Consider the following 25,296-nt stretch of genomic DNA (forward strand, 5'->3'; position numbering starts at 1 on the left):
GGTTGATTGATGAAGAGTCCTTTAAAGCAGAAGAAATAGTACGTGAGCAAATAGTGGGGTGAGAGAGAGCGCAGTATTAGGTTAAAGCATGTGCAGTTGCCATTTTATAAGTGAGAAATGGTCAAATAATTGCAGTTTCACATAGTTTAACCTGATAGATGAAGGTAACTTGAGCACAGAGTGTTTGTGCCTTGTGGCAGGAGATGAACCTGAAAAGAAGGCAGGAGCCAGATCATGAAGTTCTTTGAGTACCATTTTATGGAATTTGGATTTTATTCTAAAAGTCATTATGTGCCTGTTTATTTTTTAATTTTAATTATAAGGTATTTAATTTTTGAATAGGCAGTACTTTCTCATGGTCTGAAATTTTAAAAAAATGTTGGTGTAAGTGGGAATAGTTTGTAGTTTTCTTTGTGTAATTTGATTTTGGTGTCAATGGTTTTTTTTCTTTTTTTTTGGAGACAGAGCCTTGCTCTGTTTCCCAGGCTGGAGTGCAGTGGCACAATCTCAGCTCACTGCAACCTCCACCTCCCAGGTTCAAGTGATTCTCATGCCTCAGCCTCCCAAGCAGCTGGGACTACAGGCATGCGCCACCATGCCCAGCTAATTTTGGTATTTTTAATAGAGACAGGGTTTCACCATGTTGGCCAGGCTGTTCTTGAACTCCTGGCCTCAAGTGATCTGCCTGCCTCTGCCTTCCAAAGCACTGGGATCCACCCACCTGGCCTTCCAAAGTGCGCAGCCTTCCAAAGTGCAGGTGTGAGCCCGCCCAAGTTTTGGTGTCAGTGTTTTACTTGCAGCAAAAATAATGTGGAAGCTTCTTTTACCTGTGTCCTAAAACAGTTAAAGCATTGGAATTATCTGTTCACTGGGGGTTTTGTTAGAATTCCCCGGCAAATCGTTTGGGTTTGGTTCTTTTTTAGGGAATGGAAGGGTAGGAGGTGGGCAGCTCTCAGACAACTTTATAATTTCATTTTTTCAGTCTTTTTTCTTCTCTCTGCTAGGTTTGGAAAATTATAGTTTTCTTTCTTTTTTTTTTTTTTTTGAGACGGAGTCTTGCTCTGTTGCCCAGGCTGGAGTGCAGTGGCGCAATCTCGGCTCACTGCAAGCTCCGCCTCCCGGGTTCACGCCATTCTCCTGCCTCAGCCTCTCCGAGTAGCTGGGACTACAGGCGCCCGCCACCACGCCCGGCTAATTTTTTGTATTTTTAGTAGAGACGGGGTTTCACCGTAGTCTCGATCTCCTGACCTCGTGATCCGCCCGCCTCGGCCTCCCAAAGTGCTGGGATTATAAGCGTGAGCCACCGCGCCCTGCCTGAAAATTATAGTTTTCTAGAAAATTACCCATTTCATTCAGGCTTTCAAATTTCTTTACATAAAGAAGTCTTTTACCTTTTTTTTTTTTTTTTTTTTTTCAAATTTTATCTATTTTTGTGCTCTTTTTTTTATTTTTTGTGTTTTTGTACTCCTTTTAAAATTAGATTGTCTCGTGATTTATTTTCCAAAGAATCAACTCTTGAATTTTAATGTATTAGTATTTTGTTTTCTAATTCATTAGATTCTGCTTGGGTGGTTTTAAATTTCTTCTGCTTTTTTTTGTTCTTTGTAAACTTTTGGTTGGATGCTTATATTATTAATCTTTTTTTTTCTTTTTTTAATTGAAATAAGGTTCTGAGCATTGCTTTAGGTGAATTCCACAGGATATATAATTTATATAGATGTATGTGGTCTATACATATATGTATGGGTGTGCATATGTATATGTACTTGGGTATATTCAGCATGTATATACATATACACATATTTGATGTGGTTATGGAAATAAATTGAAAGAGGACAGAAACTAATGATAACGAACACAGAAAACAAGTGAGAATATTATAATAGTTCTCATGAGAAATGTTGATGGCCTGAATTGAAATCATAGCAGTAGAAATGGAAAGAGCATAGAGAGAGATTGGAAATGAAGTGTATGAGAAAAGGAAAATAAATATCTTAGAATAACTCGCAGCTTTGTAGTTTGGGTAGCTGGTAGATGAAGGTGTGATCACTGATTCGGGCTTATGTTCAGTATGGAATAATGGAAGAATAGATTTGGGGTGGAAAGGTGAGTTCAGATATAGACATGTTTGCATTAAATCCAGGTACAGATACCTTATTAAAAATCAGATATTCAAGTCAGGAGCTCAGGAAAGAGGAGGAAGCTAGAGATTTTGAGGGAGGGGGTCAGAGAAAGGGTAGATAGTTTATTTTGAGCTTTGACTGAGGTGGTCTACGATAGTATCTGTATGACCTAGAGATAGTAGGTCTAAAGATGCGTTACTCAGGGTCTAAATTCTTATAGAACTTTTTTTTTTTTTTTAAGATGAAGTCTTGGTCTGTCACCCAAGCTGGAGTGAAGTGGTGTGATCTTGGCCCACTGCAACCTCTGCCTCCAGGGTTCAAGCCATTCTTCTGCCTCAGCCTCCTAAGTAGATGGGATTACAGATGTACACCACCATGCCCAGCTAATTTTTATATTTTTAGTAGAGACAGGGTTTTGCCATGTTGGCCAGGCTGGTCTTGAACTCCTGACCTCAAGTGATCCACTAGCCTTGGCCTCCCAAAATGCTGGGATTACAGGCGTGAGCCACCACACCTGGCCTAGAAGTTTCTTTATAGAACTAATTTTGTTTTCATTTTGATGATAAATTAAAAATAAATTAAGCATATTCTGGGTTATCTGAATGACTACCATGCTATACAGATTTTAGTGCCAATATTGTGTTTAAATGGTTGCTAAGTGATCATCTAGAGCCCACATGTATGATAAATCTGCTGTATTGGAACTTCTATCAGGTTAATGTGTATTAATGTAAAGTCAAGAAAATCATCTTTAACTTCTATACTGATACTGAATTGTTTTGCCATTAAAAATTTCTTTTATAGTGATAATTACAGGTGAAAGGTATTTTTATAGAACTTCCTGAGAAACAAATCTCATAAGGAACCTTTTAAGAAACTTATAAATGAACTTTTTTTTTTTTTTTTTTTGAGACCAAGTTTTGCTCTCCTTGCCCAGGCTGGAGTGCAATGGCACGATCTTGGCTCACCACAACCTCCACCTCCCGGGTTCAAGCGATTCTTCTGCCTCAGCCTCCCGAGTAGCTGGGATTACAGGCATGCACCATCACGCCCAGCTAATTTTGTATTTTTAATAGAGACAGGGTTTCTCCATGTCGGTCAGGCTGGTCTCAAACTCCCGACCTCAGGTGATCCTCCCACCTTAGCCTCCCAAAGTGCTGGGATTATAGGTGTAAGCCACTGCACCTGGCAAGAAATTTTAATTGTCACAGACTGATTAAAGAAAATAGGACTTATATGTAGATTATGTGTTCAGGCCAGTTGAAGCTTTATAAGATGTCATGGTTCCCTCTGAACAAGGTAGTTCATGGAAACTTGGAGAGAGAAAAGTGATGAAGTGATGAGAGAGCTGACTGATCATGTGACTCACTTGTAGGTGTGTGTGTACATGTATATACGTATTTTTGTGAGCATCATATTGCATGAATCTCCATTTATCTCTAAATATCAATTTATAACATTTATTAGTGGTAAGCAGTGTAGCATTTTTATTGATTTTTTTTATTTTTATGTTGATATACATATACATTGTGAAATGATTACTATTATCAAGCCATAGTCACCATCTTGTACATTAGATCTCCAGAACTTACTCATCTTGCGTGACTGAACTTTGTACCTTTTGACCAACTTTTCTCCATTTCCCCCAACCCCTGAGAATCACCATTCTGTTCTTTGCTTCTATGAGTTTGACTTTTTTAGATTCCACATGTAAGTGAGATCATGCAGAATTTGTCTTTTTGGGCCTGGCTTATTTCATTTAGTATAATGTCCCCCAGGTTCATCCATGTTGTTGCAAATGACAGAATTTCTTTTCTTTTCTTTTTTTTTTTTTTTGGAGACGGAGTCTTGCTCTGTTGCCCAGGCTGGAGTGCAGTGGCACAATCTCGGCTCATTGCAACCTCTGCCTCCCAGGTTCAAGCCAGTTCTCCTGCCTCAGCCTCCCAAGTAGCTGGGACTACAGGTGCATGCCTCCACACTGGGCTATTTTTTTGTATTTTAGTAGAGACAGGGTTTCACCGTGTTGCCCAGGCTGGTCTTGAACTCCAGAGCCCAGGCAGTCCTCCCGCCTCGGGCTCCCGAAGTGCTAGGATTACAGGCCTGAGCTGCCACACTTAGCTCCTTTTTTTTTTTTTTAAGGCTGAATTTATTCCATTGTATTTATATACCACATATTCTTTATCCACTCATCTCTCGATGGACACTTAGGTTGAATCCGTATCTTTTACTGTTATGAATAATGCTGCAGGGAACGTGAGAGTGCAGATACCTCTTTGAGATACTGATTTCATTTCCTTAGGATCTATACCCAGAAGTGGGATTGCTGGATCATATGGTAGTTATGTTTTAATTTTTTGAGGAACCTCCATACCGTTTTCCATAATGGTTGTATTAATTTATATTCTTCTCAACCAACAATGTACAAGTGTTCTCTTTTCTCCACGTCCTTGCCAACGGTTATCTTTTATCTTTTTGATAGTAGTCATCCTAAGAAGTATGAGTATTATCCCATTGTGGTTTTGATTTGCATTTTTCTGATGATTAGTGATGCTGAGCATTTTTTCACATACTAGCTGGCCATTTATATGTCTTTTGAGAAATGTCTATTTGGGTCCTTTGCTCGTTTTTTAAAATTGGATTGTTGTCTTGCTATTGAGTTGTTTGAGTTCCTTATATATTTTGGATATTAACCCCTAATCAGGTGTATGGTTGCAAATATTTTCTCCCATAGTTTATCTCTTCACTGCATTGTTTTGTCGTGCTAAAATGCATTTTGTATAACAGTTTACAATTCATAAAAGATTTTAAACAGATAACTAATTGTATTTAAAATATCGTATAATACAACTGAAATTAGAAATAATAATAGCCTACGTGCTTTTTAAAATAAGCGCATCTATTGTAGTTAAGTTTGGCTTTCTAGTTTTGTTTGGTGGCCTGGTATCTTACTACCGAAGATGTGCATTCTGCAGATCATAGGAGTTCAAATAGATGTTGAACATAGAGGGTCGAATAATATATGACCCCTGTATAGACTCAGATTCCCCTTTAAAGAAGGGTTTCCTGCCCAGCTGTGAGAAATGTGAGATCCTGACAGCCCCCTCTTTCCCTGCCCTTGTCCCCTGCCTTAGAGTCTGGCTCAGCTCTAGAGACACTCCCCTCTCCTCATGTCACAGACTTCCTGGGGCAGCATGCATTTGCAGACTGAGCAAGGTGGAGGTAAAAAAGGCCTGATCATTTCAGCTCATCACAGAGCACTCTGATGGACAGTGCTTGCTTTAGAACTTCCTATATGGTTGGCTGAAGTTATTTTGGGCTTGCATCAGTTTGAGTTCTGTCCAAACCTGGTTTCTCTGCCTTCCATTCACAGATGTTGATCCCTGATGAACATTTGTACCCCAGACACCATATTACCTCAGCTTCAGAGAAACCAGCTTGCAGTAGCTCCTGAGAGCATGGAGCTAGTTTAATGGAAGGGAATATACATCCAACAAGAAATTTAAAACGTGATTGATGTTATGTAGAAGCATAGCGTGCCATGGTAGTGCGTTATGGAAAGGACCGATGCCCAGCTAATTATATTGTTTTGGGAGGTAGCCTAGACTCGTAGTCAGAGTATGAACCTTGGGCATACTGCTTACTCTCTCCAGGCCACTTTCATCATTTGTAATATGGGAATGACACATGTTCTGTCATCCTTTAGAAGACTAGCCTGGGATTGCTCACATGGTTGGGGAAAGATTCCCAGTAGTAAGAGGGAGCAATGCACATTTTCCAAGCCTCTGTTTGTGTCAGTTTACTGATGTCCCATTGGCCAAAGTGGTTTACATGGCCAAGCTATGATTCAAGGATGAAGAAGTAGACTTGCATTTATGTTTGTATTTACACACACACATACACACACCTAAAAATTACCAAACAGAATGTCTGTTACATAATAGTGGTAGTTAAAATTTATTAAGCACTTTTTGTAAATAATGCTTAGTAAGAGTCAGCTGGACTATTATTATTTAATATGTTCTATCTCAGTATGATATGAAAAAGAAGAAACGCTTTTAAATAATTTGGTATATTTGACATCTGAAAATCATCTTAATGATAACACTTTTCACATAAAGTAAAGCTCTCTCTCTCTTTTTCCTCTGCAGTAAGAAAAGTGGAAAACCACCGTTACAGAACAATGAGGTAAAATTTTAAATCATCTTCTTTTTGGGATTTCATGCATTTATTTCATTTATTTTGTCATATGATTCTGATTTAGGATTAAATTTTATAATTAGTAGGGAACTTAAAAATACCTCCAGTCTTCTACACATTACGGGAATACTTTCTGAAATAGGACTCCTGACAGGAAAGTGTTACTCTAGGAGGCAGCCATAACTGCATTAGTTCTAGCCCATGATGATATTAGTTTCCCCCCCTCTTCTAGCTTCTTAGCAGTGACTCTGTTATATCTTTTGTATCGAGATATATCTTGTCCCCCCTCCCTTCCCCTCCCCCCTTCCCTCCCCTCCTCCACCTCCCCTCTCCTTTCCTCCCTTCCCATCCCCTCCCCTCCCCTTCCCTCTTTTTTCTTTTCTTCTCTTTTCTTCAAAATTTTCTTTTTACCAACCAGGTCTCATTCTGTCATCCAGGCTGGAGTGCAGTGGCATGATCATAGCTCACTGTAACCTTGACCTCCTGAGCTCTAAGGATCCTCCTACCCCAGCCTCCAAAGTAGCTGGGACTACAGGTGTGAGCCACCTTGCCTGGCTCTGTTTTCTCTAGTAGACCCACATATATTTGAAGATAGTTGTATCTTATGAGTCTTTCTTTCCCTGTGCTAAGCAATCTTGATTCCTTCTAATATGTCTCATGTGACATGGGTTCTGATCCTTTTTCAGTTCTGTATACATTCCTTTGGACCTATACTAGTTTCCTTAGGCATTGTGCTTAGAATGGAATGTAGTTGTCCAGTTATGGCCTGACTAGCATGGAATATATCAGCACGATTACATTTCTTGATATGAATATAATATTGCTAAAATTCATCCTAAAATTGCTTTTATTTCTTTAACCATAACTATTTTTTACATTAAGTGGAATTTATGGTAAATTATAAACTTCAGGTGTGTTTTTGACAAGCAACTCTACATCTCTACATGTTATATTCATGATAGCTTTATTGAGATATAATTATATACCATAAAATTTATCCATTTAAGTGTATAAATGAGTAGTTAGTATAGTCACAGAGTTGTGTGGCTATCACCACCACTACCTAGTTTTAGGAAATTTTCATCTCTCCAAAAAAATCCTATACCCATTAGCAGTCATTCCTTATTACCCTCTTCCCCCAATCCCTGGCAACCACAAATCTGTTTCTGTCCCTGTTGACTTACCTGTTCTGGACATTTCAAATAAATGAAATCATATAATATGTGACTTTTTATGCCTAGCTTCTTTCACTTAGCACAGTGTTTTCAAGGTTCATCATGTTGCTGTATCAGTATTGCATTCCTTTTTATTGCTGAATAGTGTTCTTTGTATGCATATACCACATTATGTTTATCAGTTCATCAGTTGGTGGACATTTAGGTTGTTTCTACTTTTTGGCTATTATGAACAATAGTAATGCTGCTATGAAAATTTGTGCACAAGTTTTTATGTAGAGATGTGTTTTTATTTCTCTTGGGTGTGTATCTAGGAGTGGAATTGCTGGGTCATATGTTAACTCAGTTGATTTGTTTTAGATAAACATTGCTGTAAATGTCAGCTTATTGGGTTTAACCTACTATCTATAGCATTAGTCTAATTTTTAGTGCAATTCTCACATCTGGTATGTTAAGTAGAAGAATTATCTACAAATTTAATTTGCCTTTCCTTTCTTTCACAGAATTGCTGATAGTATTGACTATGTAAGGACCAAGGAGATTGCTCTGTGACATCTCTTAGTTTTTGTTTCTGGTTATTCAGCTGTGACTACATGCAACTATAGCAAAATCTGGTTGTTATTTCTCTATTAAGACCACAATAATTTTATAAGAAACATCTAATTCCTTTATTAATTTATTAATTCACTTAGTAAGTCAATCTTTCAGTAAATATTTACTGAGCTCCTCATATATGCCTGGCATTATTCTTGGCTTTGGGTATATGACAGTTATAAAAATAAGTTTCCACCCTCATGGAGCTTACATTCTACATATCAGCTAGTATGCCAGTTATGGTGTCCTTAACAAATAAGAAAATTAGAACAGTTTAACATGACGTAATTTTAGTAAACTCATGCTGGCTTCTAGTGATTAGTGTCTCTTAAGTCTTCCCTAACCCTCCATGTCAGTGTCTGTTCTCTGAATATCCTGGTGATTGACATCAAGATTGTCGTTCTTTAGTTTCTGTAATATTTCCTTCCTAGTCTTTGAAAAATGTGATAAGATGTGCTTATGTCCACTTCTCTGGCATATCTCCAGCTCCACGATCTCTCATGTCTAAGTTCTATCTGAGTAATCAAATCTTAGTTATCTGAACTTAGTCACATCTCTTATTTGCATATCGGTATCTGCAAGTTCTAGGACAGCTAGATTCATTTTACTCATTGTTTTTCTTATTTTTCTGTACAATATTGTTTTAGCATATACTTATTTGCTGGTTGCATAGTGTGAGAAAGATAAATTTAGGTTATATTAAGTGATTGGCAATAAAAAGGACACAAGATGCACACTGATACCACATTTGTTAAATGTATAGGAAGTGCACACGTGTGCTAAAATGAAATCTAGTAGGATATGTAACAAAGACAGTAGGTTTAATTTTCTTATTTTTGCTCATCAGAATTTTCTGATTTTTCTACAGTGAATATGTTACTTTTGAGGAAAGCAATTTAACCTATTTTTTTCATAGAAATTTTTTATGTCCTTTGTGATGGGGATAGGGTGGGAAGAGGCAATTTTCATAAGACATGAATTTTAAGGAGGAAAAAAGGATTTAATTAGAAACTTAGAGAACAATATAATGAAATTCAAAATGTATAAAGATAAGTACTGTGCTGGGTTCAGTATTTAGCATTCCCATGCATATTTTTGTATTTTGGCATGTGTGTGTATGTGTGTGTATCCATAAACAATATAGGTAGAATTACTTTACATATTTAAAAGTTTCATAAATTCATGTGTAAAATGAATTGCATGTATCATTCTAATTTTTTCCAGCATACTATTTTTTTTTTTTTGGATTTTACATAATTTTTTTTTTTATACTTTAGGTTTTAGGGTACATGTGCACAATGTGCAGGTTTGTTACATATGTATCCATGTGCCATGTTGTTTTGCTGCACCCATTAACTCGTCATTTAGCATTAGGTATATCTCCTAATGCTGTCCCTCCCCCCTCTCCCCGCCCCACATCAGTCCCCGGAGTGTGATGTTCCCCTTCCTGTATCCATGAGTTCTCATTGTTCAATTCCCACCTATGAGTGAGAACACCAGCATACTATTTTTTAGATCACTTCATGTTTAAAGCTGTAGACCTGCTCTTTCATATTCTGTTTCTATGTATGCGAGCTGCTTTCTTTTTTACAGTTGTATAGAGTTTTCATTGAAAAATTTTGCTATGATTTATGTAATATTGGTGTACATTTAGGTTGTTTTTAATTTTATGGTATTATAAACAGAGTACGATGTTTTTATTTGTGTGGCTAAGTATATGTGCAGGTGTATTTGTAGGGTAATTCCTGAGAGTAAATTTACTGGGTTATTTTACATTTTGATAAATGATACATGATAGTTGTACCAGTTTTCACTTTTCCCTACAATGTATAGGAATACTTATACTCTGTCAGCACTACATGGCCTCTTATTTTACTGATATTTCAAACATCTTTTTCAGTCAGTCTCACCTAAGGTGATTGACGTGTCAATAGGAACTTCTCATTGTACTTTGACCTTTGTTACCTTTTGAATTTTAGGTTTTCTTTTTTCCTTTGTTGCATTATTACTTTGACTTCTCAAATAGCTTTTAATGATTTGTTTGCTTTTTCTATAATGTTCATGTTAAACTTATACACCACAGTGGTCTTTTTTTGGTATTTAAAAAAATTATTGGGAAGTTTAGAAGTGGGGAAAGTGGTCTTTTTTTGTATTTAAAAAAATTACTGGGGAAGTTTGGAAGTGGGAAAATTTCATTGTGAATTTAAAATGAATTCTTAGGAAAGGCTAGTAATGTTATGTACTGCCTCTATAGTTACTCTTATTTAGATTGGTTTCAGGTAGAGTTTTGCTGTGATCAAGTTTCCTGACATCTTTTTGAATTCAGCTCTTCTGAGCCAACCTCCCAGTCCAGGTGGTCCTTTGCAGAAAACAATGATAATTTGGAAGAATGTAGTTAGTTCCCTTCACGGATTGAAACGTAATGAAAATCCATCAGGTTTCAGTCAGTTTAAGGATAGGGAAAGTGACAACAGGAACAGAAGAAAATGAGGAGGAATTTTATACCAGTTAGTAACTAATATTTTAAAGTGTTTCAGCATTACTCTCTTGTAATTCTTCTTTTCTAACCTTCCTCATTGTTTGTCCTAGATCATTTCTTTAGAGTAGCTAGAAACAGGTGGTCCTCTATTTAACTCAGATGTCCATTTCACCTCAGGATTGTGCCACTTGAAGTTCCAGCTAGGGACAGAGAAGGGTGTTGCCTACAGGTAAGGCAAGGTGAAGTGAGGAGGGAGTGGTGATGGTGATAGGAGGAAGAACAAGTAGTTTAATTTCTTTTTTTAAAAAAGTAGTTAATATGTATCACCTTCTCTTTACTCTTTTCTTCCTATGTTTTCTGGGTTTGGGGAAAATACAAACAGATTAGGTTGAATGTGTAAGGTTTAGCTTGAGGAGAATAGGCTAGTTCAACTAACTGGACTGTGAGTAGGGCTTTTTGTCTGTTTTGTTTGCTATTGTGTCCTTATCATTTGGAATAGGGTTTGGATCAAGTAGTTGTTTGTTGAATGAATGAATGCAAGCATGTATGAATTAAGCAGACTGAGCCTGTAACTCAGTAGGATTAGGTTTGCAACTTTGTCTGAAAGACCTGAAATGCTGAGTCTCTGTTCCAGCAGTTGCAGGGTAGGCTGATTCTTTTCCAGTTCCTCCTATTGTAGTCTTTCTAGTCAAACCCTATAAACACAGTGCCTTCAGACTTCCTTTTGTGGCCTACAGTTCTACACTGCACTCAGTGCTTATTTCTTAGGATGATGTCTAGAAAGTCTTAGCACAGTGCCTGACATATAGTTGGTAGTTATTATTATTCTAATTCGGTACCCAAACCGTTCACTTAAGGCTCATCAAGTTAGATATTTATTTAATCAAAGCACATTTACATTATATCTAACTAATAGTGTTACTCTTCTAATACAAACAGGTATTTGTTTGTCAGGAGAACAGTAGTTAGCCAGATAAGTGAGCTGTGATTATGGAGTTGGGGAAAGGGTTAGTCAGGGAATTGCGGTTTTTCTGGAGTGTCTTGCCTTTTCCAAGAAGTTTCCCCTGTCTGTTCTCCCAAACAGTCCAAGAGTAGTAAGTCTCGTCATGTGTTTCCTTATCTTTGCAAATGGTTTAGTACTTCCATTTTCATGGAAGTGAAAATGAAAAAACTCTTGAGAGAGGTAAGATTATTTTCTTTTAAATCCCTCTACACTCACAGTAAGCTCTCAATCTTTACTGTGGCTTCAAGGCTCTGTCCTTTATAAGCCCTGCCTACCTTTTAAACTTCTCTCATTTTTGTTCCCTTTGCTACAGCAATACTGCCATCTTGCTGTGAAATGTGCACACCTATTTTATTTCCAACACTGTATTTTTGTGCCCGGTGTTCCTTGTGCTTCACTCTCTCCCCGCTGCTACCCACTTTAAATAATCACATGGCTTTTCTTTATTTACGTCTAAGCTTAAATGTCAAGAGACTTTTCAGATCATCCTATGTGAACTGTTCTTTTTTTTCCCTCATGACCCTGCCTAGTCTATCTGTAATAATGTATTTATTGGTTTATTTTTTGTCTGTGTTTCTCCTGCTAGAATGTGAGCTGCGTAAGTGAAAGAACCTTGTCTGTCTTTGAATTTTATGAGGAAGAGAGAGTGAATTGACAGACTGTATATTGGAAATGTTAAATGGTAAATCTAGGAATCCAAAAGTTTCCTCTATTTGATATCAGGCAAAATTCTGTTCAGGATTTTTTTTTTTTTAAATGTGGTGTTAATCAGGAAGTGGCTAATAAAAAAACTCAGTAAGCCCTTGACCTTTTTTTCAACTGTCTCTCTGACCTCATCCTCTGTGATGGTACCTTCCTCACAGCTCCAGCTAGGTTGGCCATTTTGTTCTTCCTCAAGCACGTTGCAGGTGTTCACCTTGGTATTTTGCAGTTGCTATTTCTTCTGCTTGCAGTTTTCTTCACCCAGATAATTATGTGATTCCAGAACTCACTTCCTTATTCAGTTTTTAGAAAACATTATTTTCTCAAAAACATGTTTGAATATGAGGAGCAGTGTAAGTATGCAAGTCTGTGTTTTGTAAATTCAGTACTTATCTTGATAGCTGTTTATGTTGACTTAGATGAAACATGGTTCTTTAATTTTATGATACATTTGTTACAGCTATCTTAAAAGGGCTTCTTTTTTTTAATGCAGAAAGAGGGGAAAAAGGAGCGAGCCGTGGTGGACAAGGTGTTTTTCTCAAGGCTCACACAGATTCTGAAAATCATGGTCCCTAGAACATTTTGTAAAGAGGTAAGTCTTATGAAATTATAATCTTAAGTATATTGGGCCATTCTTTAATAAAATACCTGAGGCTGGGTAATTTATAAAGAAAAGAGATTTAATTGACTCCTGGTTCTGCAGGCTGTACAAGCATGGCGCAGCATCTCCTCCACTTCCAGGGAGACCTCAGGAAGCTGGCAATCACAGCTGAAGGTGAAGGGGGAAGCCAGTGTCTCACATGGCTAGAGAGGGAGCAAAGGGTCAAGGAGGTGCCACATACTTTTAAACAACCAGATACATGAGAACTCACTCACTATCTGGAGGACAGCACCATGCCATGAGGGATCTGCCTCCATGACCCAAACACCTCCCACCAGGCTCCACCTCCAACACTGGGGATTACATTTCAACATGAGATTTGGGTGGAGACAGATACCCAAATTATATTATTAAGTGTTCAACTTTCAACGTTACGTAAGATTAGAACAGTAAAATCATAACACTTTGGTTATACTATAGGTCAAATGTTTTCTCTGTATGTCAAGAAGACTACTAAATTTTTGTCTTTAAATCATCACCTGTCATACAAAAACCCTTGTTCAGTGCCAGTTTTTAAATAGTTTTCTCTTGTTTATGAAGTATTATTTCATTTTATTTTATGTGAAATACTAGGGTACTGCCATACAGCTACCCTGAATGGTGTTGCTTTATTATAATTAAATACTGTCGGTAAACACTAGATTAAATTTCAAAAGACAAACCTTTTTATTACATTGAGATGTTAACAAGTCACATTAGTGTGGAATATATTTGATTAAATATTTTTAAGATACGCAAAATGGTATCTGGATTCATCAGGTATTTCATTCAGGAAGTGAGCTGCTTATACGAAGTTTTATAATTCGTTCCTTTGCTTTTTTGTCAGGATTATCTTCATTATTTGATAAACATTTTTAATGATTATTAAAATAATGCTGTATTCTCCATCTTCCTCAGCATTCTCTCATTCTGTAACTAGAAGTATCATTACCTTCAACTCTTCCTCTTCCCCTTGTCACCGTTTTTGGTCACTGGGATCTGCTAATTTTTCCTATATTTGACTGTTACAAAAGCATTGCAGTTCCCAAAGACAACGTACATTCCTTCATCATGCTGGATTTGCTCTTCCCCTCACTTTGGCATCATGTGCTGATGATTCTGCCCTTGAGAAATTCTTTTTTAAAAAAAGTAATAGCACTTGTTTTTTTCCTAATTAGACAGAGGTAATAAATGTTCCTTGAAGAAAATTAGAAAATGCAGCTAGATTCTTTTGGCACCTATCAGCCTCTTACTCATTTTGATATATAGTCATCTTGTGTGCAAGCATATATTTTAATTTAAAAATGGGATCACAAACTTTTAAGATCTGCTCCTTCCCTTATATTATAAATGTTCTTTCTAAGTATCCTAAAGTTTCTCATAAATTATTCTCTCCCTTTACATTCCTACTGTTCTCACTATATCTTACCTGGATTATTATATCTTAATTGGTCTTTTTTGCTTCTTTTCCTTTTCCAATTTGTATTCTTTCTTAAATCCTAATCAAAACATGTGACTTCGTTTTTCTTATAGGGTAAATCACAACCTGACTTTGGCCTTCCTTTTAATATCATCTGCTTAGGAGATCATTGTTTTACGATCTGGCCCTATGTCCTCAGCCTTTCATTTGTTTACAACATCATGTCTGTAACATCCTGTACGTCCCCACAACAAAAACGAATATGTTTTTAAAAATTGCTTAATGCTTATTATCTTTTTTGTGAATATTTCCAGTGACTCTTCAGGCATAACTAATTGTCCTGCCTTTGAAGAATCCTTATTTAAAAGACAAGCTTCTCTGGAAAGATGCATATATTACTTTCCAATCAGTTAACAGCTTGATGTTCATTTTAACTATTGCAGGGTTTCAATGAATGTAAAACAAATTTGAGACATTAGATGAGTCCCTGGGAATTAGTAAGGGAGGTAGAAGGGGCTAATTTGGCCAGCCTCCCACCCTCTAGAGGCCTTCTTCCCTTACTTTAGCTTCTAAGTCACTGTCTTCTTCCAATTTAGAAAATTTAAGATCAGCTTTAAATGTGTGTACTTGGGGTTGGGGTGGCAGGATTCTCATCTCACAGAGAGATAACTGATTCCCAGCCAGTCACCCAGCATCTTGACTTTCCCTGCTTCGTAATCTGTCTTGCACAGCATTGCTTAAGTAATATTCTTTAAACATCACTTTTTGTTCTACTGAGAAGCTTGCAAGAATTTTATATGTGTAAACTCAGTACAGTACCATAGTTCATATGATTTTAATCCCTTTTCCCCCCATTAAATCCTTCATCTTTTTTACCTTTAATCCTCATTCTCTTTTTTGTTTTACTATTTATCGTATTTCTAATGCCATAACTATCTTTTGCTACCCCAAACCTTCCCATCCCACAGCTTAGGACATGAAATGATACAAATATGTTTGCCTAAATTTATCTGCTACTTTTTATGCGTAACTCTTCCCTTCATAACTAAATTGAAAGCCCTATGAGGGCATGGACACTATTATAAATTTTTCTAACAAATTAAACCAAATTTATTCTACCTAGGCAAAATTTTAGTCTTCAATTTTGGTTAGTTTTTTAACTGTATATTTGCAGTTACTGTCATTTTTCTTTGTTAATGTTATATGTTAAAAATATAAGAAAATCAACAATACACTGTGATCCAGGTAATCTAAGTTATATTCCTAGCTTCTGTCCTTGACTAGGTATATGAAGGCAAGTCCTTTGACCTGCTAGGATTCACTTTTGAATTTTGAATGAGAAAGATTAAATGAATCTAGGAGGCCTTTTTCATTTATATAATATTGTTGAGTTCCCTTTAAACATTTAAAATTGCTTATAGAAAAAATGTCAGCCAACTGTATTGAAACTTACATAAAGCTTTTGATTTGGAAACCAAAAATTGTTACCAAGGTAATATTTCTTTGAACTTTCTAAAATGCATTTATTTAATTTACTATACCTGGTTTATTTTAGACAGGTTACTTGGTACTTATTGCTGTTATGCTGGTGTCTCGAACATATTGTGATGTTTGGATGATTCAAAATGGGACACTAATTGAAAGGTACTATTTCAATCACCTTCCTCCTATATGTATGAAATGCTAATTTGTCTCATATTTATGCATTATCTTTATAAGCAATAAATAGATTCTAAATTAGGTAAAAGATAACCCAAGTCAAATTATGTATTTGTTCATTTACTTAAAAAATACTTAGTGTTTCCCATGTGCCAGGCAATGTGCTATACTGTGATAGGGGTCTATATGCCAGCAACTAGGAGAAACTCTACCAAGCCTTGCTGAGCTGACAGTTTATCAAGAGTTAGAGACAGGTAGACAGAAAATTAAAATGCAGTATAATAAGTGCTGTAATGGGAATTCTAAAAAGCCACCAAGTTGGATTTTTGAAATTAATGAGATAATTTGGAGGAAAATTTCAAAGCATTTTAAAGAATCACATTGAGCATGCTTATTAGAAGAGAAAACAATTCTTAGACATTTCTTTCTGCATCTGGTGTTAGTGCTTTTTATATTTTTTCATTATAGTCTTTCTACATATTATTAATCGCTGCAATTGCTAATTTTGAATGTAAAAACATAAAAAATGTCAGTTGGGATATCTTGGGTTATAACAATTTACCATTTATCTGTTAATAAAGAATTTATTTTTCATAATACCAATTTGAATGTCAGAGTAAACATTGCTAGGAATTTTATTTCCTGATATGCAATATTTTGTCAGAAAATTCCTTAAAGTATTTAATCTAAAATAACTTTTTCAATGACAGTACTTAAAATTGTTAAATGCCCCAACATTTTGGAATAAAGGTTTTTTTCTCTTAGAGTATTGATCTGCTTCTTAAAGATTTGTAGGAAGAGGAAGAATGCTTTATGACCATGCTCTCTGACTCATTTCTCTAGGACAGTAAAAAAATCTTGTATGTACAGGATTAAAGCCCTTGAAGTACATACTTCTGAATAAGGGTAAATTATGTAGGCCCTCACATTCCACCCAAGTCTCCCTGAAACCTGTGGTCAGTCCTGTGCTTTTTAATTTTAATCAAAGTAATATATGAATGTAGCTTTAAAAGTAATACGTGAACATTGCTTAATGTCAAATGTCCTGCAGGACTTAATGACCAAACACATCAATTCCTTGGCTCCTCTCACTCATAACTGTTATTACCTGGAGCCAGTCTTTTTTTCTGTTCTTTTTGTTTCATCTCTTATTTTGTGTCTGTGTTTCAATATTGCATACTTGTATTACTGTTTATAGATTTCTCAGTTTCAAGATTGTAAATGTTCATTTCCTACTTTGGAAGGTGAGAATTAGCCCTTTTACACTCCCTCCATGCTCATCTTCTCAATGTTTTATACATATAATAAAAATTATATAATTTTTGGTTAAATCACAATTTATTGTTTACATGATTTTGACTATTGCTTACAGCTGAGCCACATGGCATACTTTGTTAGTTGCTTTTCCATACAACTTTTTGTTTTTCCTGGTGTTTACAAATTGGCAGTTATTTGTGCACATTAGTTTGTTTTTTTTTTAAACTTACTTCCCCCTAATTCAGTTTGAGCTTTTTGACAATACTGCGAAATCTTCTCAGTATTGTAATATGGTCAGACACCAACTAATCTATCAACTTCATCTTTCTGTTTCCACGCCCGCCCTATATGTTTTGTAGTTTCCAGTGTTCTTGTGTTTTTTTTGTTTGTTTGTTTTTGTTTGTTTTTGAGTTGGAGTTTTGCTCTGTTGCCCAGGCTGGAGTGCAGTGGCGTGATCTCAGCTCACTGCAACCTCCGTCTCCTGGGTTCATGCCATTCTCCTGCCTCAGTCTCCTGAATAGCTGGGACTACAGGTGCCCACCACCACGCCTGGCTAATTTTTTGTGTTTTTAGTAGAGACAGGGTTTCACAGTGTTAGCCTGGATGGTCTCGATCTCCTGACCTTGTGGTCTGCCCGCCTCGGCCTCCCAAAGTGCCGGGTCTTCTTGCTTTAATCAGGATTGGTTGCATTTTAGGCCCACCAAATAGCAATCGTGTTTGAACTTGCTTTTATCATTATTTTGGGAATTTCTTTCATTTTTGTATCCTGAATTAAATAACCTGTTTCTGGATTTTTTCTTTTTGTCTTCCTCAGTTTACTTTCTCATTTTGGCAGATGCACTCTTTTTCTGAGTAAGGGTGAAGGGAGATAAATTTTTGAGACCTTGTGGATCTGAAAATGTCTTTCTTCTAGTCTCATACTTGATTGATAATTTAGCTATGTTTGTGCATTCCAAATTGGAATTCACTTTTCTTCAGAATTTTGAGAACATCACTCTGTTCTGGGTCTCAACCTTGGCTGCAGAATGATTGGAATCATCTGGAGAATTTTAAGAACTACGAATGTCTGGGCCCCACCAGTAGAGATTCTGATTCAATTAATCAAACCTTTTTGAAGCATCTAGTAGATTCTGTTGTGCAGCTCCAGGGTGGGTATTGAGGCCTCTTGCCATTCCGATTGCTCATCTGTAGCTGGAGATTTGTTCCTCCCTCAATCTCCCCCTCAGTCTTTTTTAAAAAATTGTTGATGTTGTGTTACTGGATGTATGAAAATTTCACTGAACATTGGTATGAATTTTTGTTGTTGTTCATTGTGCTGGGCAGTAGGTGAACTCTTTTTCCATCTAGAAACTTATTCTTCATTTGAGAAATTTTCTTGTGTTTAAAAAGAAATTATTCCTCTCCATTTTTTCTGGAATTCTTATTAGCTGAGTGTTGGAGCCTCTGGACTGATGATCTGATTATCTTATAATTTCTCTTCTATTTTTATCTCTGCCATTTTATTTTATTTTCTAGGAAATTTCTTAAACTTTATTATCCAGTGAATTTTTATTTATTATAATTTTATTTCCAAGAGTTATCTTTTATATGGATGTTCATTTTTATAGCAATCATTCTTTTAAGTATGCAATATTTTTTCACCTCTGAAGCTATTTAAGTTTTTAATGTGTTTTTAGCTCCCTGCGTTTTTTGTTTGTTCTTCTGTTGTCATTCACATTAGAGGCTTCCCTCAAGCGTTCTGTGACTCTTGGCTGTGAATTCATATTTAAAAGTAAGTGCCTTAAACACTTACTAGAAGCTGGAGTTGAGAGCTTGTTAATTGGTCTCCCTTGAAGGGTGTTTGTAGGGGGACCCTAATCATGTGCACGTGTGTGTAGTACTCAGTTTTAAAATTTAATTGTGAAATTTTAAAAAATTGTTTTTCATTTTTTGTATGAGTTTCTGAACCATTTTTTTAAACCATTATTTTGGTATACTTTACACTTACAGAAAAGTTGTAAAAATAGAATAAGGGGCTGGCTGTGGTGGCTCATGCCTGTAATCCCAACACTTTGGGAAGCTGAGTCAAGAGGATCACTTGAGGCCAAGAGTTCAAGACCAGCCTGGGCAACACAGTGAGACTTCGTCTTTACAAAAAATAAGAAAGTTAGCTGGCTGTGGTGGCACGTGCCTACAGTCCCAATTACACGGGAGGCTGAGCAGAAGGATCACTTAACCTTAGGGATATCCTGTCTCAAAAACAAACAAACGAACAAAAAGATTAGCATAAGGAACTTCCTTATATTCTTAACCCACATTCACCAATTGTAAAACACTCATTTTAAAGTTGTTAACTTTCTCCTAAATAGTTTTGAGCCTCTGCTGTGTATGAAATTCTTTAATATTTGGACCTTATCTCAAAAAAAGTTTTAAAATATTGTACATTCATACAGGATAATTTTATTTGAAAAGTTAACATATATCTCCATCTCAGTATTTAAGCTACAGTGCAAATTGATTTATTTATTTTCTCTTTTTGCCTTTTCTAAAATAAGTCCAGATTCATGTATTTCTGCTAAAGAGAGCCTCTAAGAGACTTATTATGGTCCTTAATGTACTTCATTTTAGTATCCTTTGCATATTTTAAGCTTATTTGTTGATGGTGACTAATGACTTTGGAGTATGGGCAAATCTTAATAGGAAAGACACCCTCTTTAAGGTAGAAACTATACTAATTCCATGACATGGAGGAAAATTCTTCATACCTTGTTGCTGCTTTATCTAATCATAAAAATATACTTTATTTTCACCCGTTTGGCTACGAGCAGAATTTAAACATTACCAAACTCTCTTTTATAAAGATTCTTAAACATTTGGAAGTTGTAGTGATTAGGGCTATTGTAAAATTGTTTTTTTGTTAATTATGTTTTTTTTGCAGTGGAATAATAAGCAGAAATAAGGCTTTATTCAAGAAACCATTTTTTAAATTTATAGCTGCTACTCCAATGGTAAACCGTTGCTGAATGATGGCATGTTCTTGTGTGTTTCACAGCTTGGGCAGCACTAAAGCACTTTGGTTTTAAGTAAGGTTTGGTTCAAACAATTTTAACATAAATTCTCTGAACCTTTTGTACTGTCTTGATTGCTTAATGTCTCTAATATTCTTATTGCTCTAAACAACATTTTTGTGTGGTTCTATTTAACTTTCTTGTAGTTAGCCGTTTTTTTTTTTAACTGTTTTACTTTTTAGGGGCTACATAAAAATTGGAGTATTAATTTCTTTTAATCAGTCTAAAGTAACATTTCCCAAAGTATGCTCTGTGGAATCTTGGCTATGATAGAGGAAATGCTTCATGCTACAAACCCCTCTCAGAGAGTTAAAATGCACATACTATACATTAAAAGCTTTGAGAAGGTCTTTGGTAAAGACATTTGTTAGCTTTGTTTAACCTAGGGTTTCCCGAATTTGTTTATCTACTCCCTCACAGAAAGGAAATTATTTCTCTAGTCATATACTAGTAATTTGTGTATGCGTGTGGGCAGCTAGGTTTAAACCAATTAGTCCAGTGTTTCTCACGTGTTTTATATAAATATATCTTATGAAATTTGGGAACATTACTAAGTATTATTTGAAGTAAGAGTTCTGTGATCAAATACATACTATCTTTGTATTAGGTCATAGACATATCTTAGTCAAAGATCCTTTAATTACGTAATAATGCTTTGTTCAAATTTCTAATAAAGTTTTAGAACCCTTTTTAGAATTTTTTAATGTATATTTTAAAAGCAGCAAAATACGTAAAACAGATTAACAATAGGCAAAAGAGGAGGTAGTCTAGCTGAAGTGTGTTGAGGAACATGAAGCTTCTATAGATCCATTCTGGGCTCTGATCTGTGCGTTAGTCCCAGTGTTGGCAAACTAGGACCCACAGGTCAAATCTCACTACCTGCCATCTGTTTTGGTAAAGTTTTATTAGAATACAGCCACACTTCTTCTTGGCTGCTTTTGTTTTACGGTGGCAGAATTAAGTAGTTGCAGCAGAGCCTTTAGGGTGCATAAAGCCTAAAATATTTACTCTTGACCCTTTGCTGATCCCCATTAGTCTGTCTGCCTGCCATTAGTTCACACAAATGAGAATCAGATTGTTAAAATATTTTAAAACAAACAAATGGTACTTTGTTTATTCATAATAACCCATTCCTGGGGCTATAAAGTTGTTCATTGTTTTGCTAACTAAATTTCTTTTGTAGCCACTTAAGCCTTTTTTTAAAGCAGCCATTTTTACTAAGAAATAATTAGTTATTCTGTTTAATTTTGCCATTTGCAGGATGAGATCCCAGCAAGTTCAAAATGATGACATTTTAAAGTTGCAAACATGTTTTTGCAAAAAAGTAGTTCTTAGCATCTTTTTTATTAATGGTTTTGATTTAACAGAAGTTTCCAAGAGTAATTTTAGAGCTTTACAGAAGTTTTCCTAGTGTTAGATTTTGCTTCTTTTGCAACTAATGCATTGCATGTGGTGGTTTGCAGTGGTATCATTGGTCGTAGCAGGAAAGATTTCAAGAGATACTTACTCAACTTCATCGCTGCCATGCCTCTTGTAAGTTTAATTCATTAAAAATCTTTTTAACACAGGAGAAATTTGCATCTTATTAAAATCTTTAAGGGTTTTACTTATTAAATTCTTTAAAGACTCATGATACTAAGTTCCTATTTTCAGTTTAGTTTTGTAATTTATAATATAATTTTCAATGTAAACCTTCATACTAGAGAAAAAAGGGATTATGTTTGGTTTAATTTCATTTATAATGTGTATATATATTCATATACATATGTATGTGGGTGAGGGGTTTTTTGGCATTTTTTTTTTTTTTAACCTTCAGTCCAGGTTTTCTTCAGTGTTTAGCATCATCAATGACCATTAGATAGCAGTAGCAACCTTCTCCTAGTTCTAACAACCAGAAATGATTCCAGTCATTGCAAAATGGGTGTGGGCAGGGGGCAACTTGGGGAGTTGGGGGGATTTAGAGGGGGGAATGCAAATCATCCTGGTTACTTTAGGTCATAAACTATTACAGTAACTTGAACTACTAATTTACTTTAAGTTAAATTGGAATTTATGGTCTGAATTTTTTACAGATAAATTGTTTAGTCTAAAATATAAGTGATTTTCTTAGTTTGGTTCTCATTTTAATTTTCTTGGCATTATAAGAATTTAATGTTCTAAATTTGTGGGTAGAAATGAGAAGCTTGGTTGTAAAATCCAGTTACGTTGAAATTGCCAGAAATTCTTGTTTAATAAAGCTGGAAGTTGGGGCTACATAGCTTTTAGACTTTTTAAAATAAATAATTGGAATAAGCAACATAGATATCAAAGAGTAAGATTCAGCAAAGACCACTTGAGAAAATTTGTAATGTAACGATGGAAAATGTTAGTAAAGATGGCTCTAGAAATAATCTGGAAAATAGCATTAGTTGGTGTAAAACCTGTAGTGTTTTTTTTTTTTTAACAAATGCAAATATAGTGTATATAGAATTCCATTGTCTAGGGTTGTGGCGCTGATAGTAGGAAACAGAAAATATAAATGTCTGAACTCCTAAAAGCAAGTCTTTACATTGGCTAGAAAGGGGATATATTTGACTTTTTGCCCATTTACCAAAAAAAATGGCAAGATATGTTGCATAATTAGTTGTATTAACATATTCCATGTAAAGTTTAACATAGAATAATTCAAACCAGGTACATTTGGTTTAGCTAAATGCAGTAAAGTAAAACAGAACTGAATTATATAAATTTGGACTCAATTATAAAAATTATAGGATTTGGGACACAGGAAATAATAGAGAAATAAATTATAGTTTAGTAAGCAGAAATGAAAAGCAAAACCAATAATATTTGTTTGTTTGTTTTAGATCTCTCTGGTTAATAACTTCTTGAAGTATGGGTTAAATGAGCTTAAACTGTGCTTCCGAGTAAGGCTCACTAAATACCTCTATGAGGAGTATCTTCAGTAAGTGATAACCTATTTTTATATTAAAAATATTTAAATAGAAGAGTGTTTATGAAGCTGATCAATATAGCAGTTTTTCTTATTTATTGTATGTTTTCTAAGAAAACTGCTCTTAGGTACAGAAGCATGTTGGGAACAACCTCTCAGTTATTTGGAATCTAGTCCTGGCTCTTCCATTAATTGACAAGTCATCATTTTCTGGACTTGTGTCCTCCTCTCTAAAATCAGTTAGGGCAATCAATAGGATCCCTTCTGGCTCCAAACTTTTTTGTTTCTATGTATTTGAGCTAGGTGGTGTAATACGATTTTTTTGTTGTTGTTTTATCTTTAAAGTCACTTGTTTTAAAATCACTTTTCTTCTTGCTATTTTAGAGCTTTCACATATTATAAAATGGGAAATCTGGACAACAGAATAGCTAATCCAGACCAGCTGCTTACACAAGATGTAGAAAAATTTTGTAACAGTGTAGTCGATCTGTATTCAAATCTTAGTAAGGTAAGTTTCTCTCCTTTTTTTTTTTTTTTTTTATTATTATACTTTAGGTTTTAGGGTACATGTGCACAATGTGCAGGTTTGTTACATATGTATCCATGTGCCATGTTGATTTGCTGCACCCATTAACTCGTCATTTAGCATTAGGTGTATCTCCTAATGCTGTCCCTCCCCCCTCCCCCAACCCCACAACAGTCCCCAGAGTGTGATGTTCCCCTTCCTGTGTCCATGAGTTCTCATTGTTCAATTCCCACCTATGAGTGAGAACATGCGGTGTTTGGTTTTTTGTCCTTGTGATGGTTTACTGAGAATGATGTTTTCCAGTTTCATCCATGTCCCTACAAAGGACGTGAACTCACCATTTTTTATGGCTGCGTAGTATTCCATGGTGTATATGTGCCACATTTTCTTAATCCAGTCTATCGTTGTTGGACATTTGGGTTGGTTCCAACTCTTTGCTATTGTGAATAGTGCCGCAATAAACATACGTGTGCATGTGTCTTTATAGCAGCATGATTTATAGTCCTTTGGGTATATACCCAGTAATGGGATGGCTGGGTCAAATGGTATTTCTAGTTCTAGATCCCTGAGGAATCGCCACACTGACTTCCACAATGGTTGAACTAGTTTACAGTCCCACCAACAGTGTAAAAGTGTTCCTATTTCTCCACATCCTCTCCAGCACCTGTTGTTTCCTGATTTTTTTAATGATGGCCATTCTAACTGGTGTGAGATGGTATCTCACTGTGGTTTTGATTTGCATTTCTCTGATGGCCAGTGATGATGAGCATTTCTTCATGTGTTTTTTGGCTGCATAAATGTCTTCTTTTGAGAAGTGTCTGTTCATGTCCTTTGCCCACGTTTTGATGGGGTTGTTTGTTTTTTTCTTGTAAATTTGTTTGAGTTCATTGTAGATTCTGGATATTAGCCCTTTGTCAGATGAGTAGGGATGTGAAGGACCTCTTCAAGGAGAACTACAAACCACTGCTTAATGAAATAAAAGAGGATACAAACAAATGGAGGAACATTCCATGCTCATGGGTTGGAAGAATCAATATCGTGAAAATGGCCATACTGCCCAAGGTAATTTATAGATTCAATGCCATCCCCATCAAGCTACCAATGACTTTCTTCACAGAATTGGAAAAAACTACTTTGAAGTTCATATGGAACCAAAAAAGAGCCCCCATCGCCAAGTCAATCCTAAGCCAAAAGAACAAAGCTGGAGGCATCACGCTACCTGACTTCAAACTATACTACAAGGCTACAGTAACCAAAACAGCATGGTACTGGTACCACAACAGAGACATAGATCAATGGAACAGAACAGAGCCCTCAGAAATGATGCTGCATATCTACAACTATCTGATCTTTGACAAACCTGACAAAAACAAGAAATGGGGAAAGGATTCCCTATTTAATAAATGGTGCTGGGAAAACTGGCTAGCCATATGTAGAGAGCTGAAACTGGATCCCTTCCTTACACCTTATACAAAAATTAATTCAAGATGGATTAAAGACTTAAATGTTAGACCTAAAACCATTAAAATCCTACAAGAAAAC

The 25,296-nt window shown here is 35.8% G+C and overlaps 1 protein-coding gene across 4 annotated transcripts in view; it reads left to right on the forward strand.

The window, feature by feature from the left end:
- ABCD3 (ATP binding cassette subfamily D member 3) overlaps positions 1-25,296 on the forward strand; it is a 98,556-nt gene that overhangs the window by 36,869 nt on the left and 36,391 nt on the right. For all 4 annotated transcript variants that reach the window (XM_063624327.1, XM_063624328.1, XM_063624330.1 and 1 more), the window contains exons 2-7: positions 6,272-6,308; positions 12,767-12,865; positions 15,889-15,977; positions 21,760-21,829; positions 23,143-23,240; positions 23,613-23,736. In XM_063624327.1, coding sequence (XP_063480397.1) covers positions 6,272-6,308; positions 12,767-12,865; positions 15,889-15,977; positions 21,760-21,829; positions 23,143-23,240; positions 23,613-23,736 — 517 coding nt within the window. The remainder of the gene's footprint in view (positions 1-6,271; positions 6,309-12,766; positions 12,866-15,888; positions 15,978-21,759; positions 21,830-23,142; positions 23,241-23,612; positions 23,737-25,296) is intronic.

Source organism: Symphalangus syndactylus, chromosome 12 (assembly GCF_028878055.3).
Source record: "Symphalangus syndactylus isolate Jambi chromosome 12, NHGRI_mSymSyn1-v2.1_pri, whole genome shotgun sequence".
In the NCBI taxonomy this organism is placed as follows: domain Eukaryota; kingdom Metazoa; phylum Chordata; class Mammalia; order Primates; family Hylobatidae; genus Symphalangus; species Symphalangus syndactylus.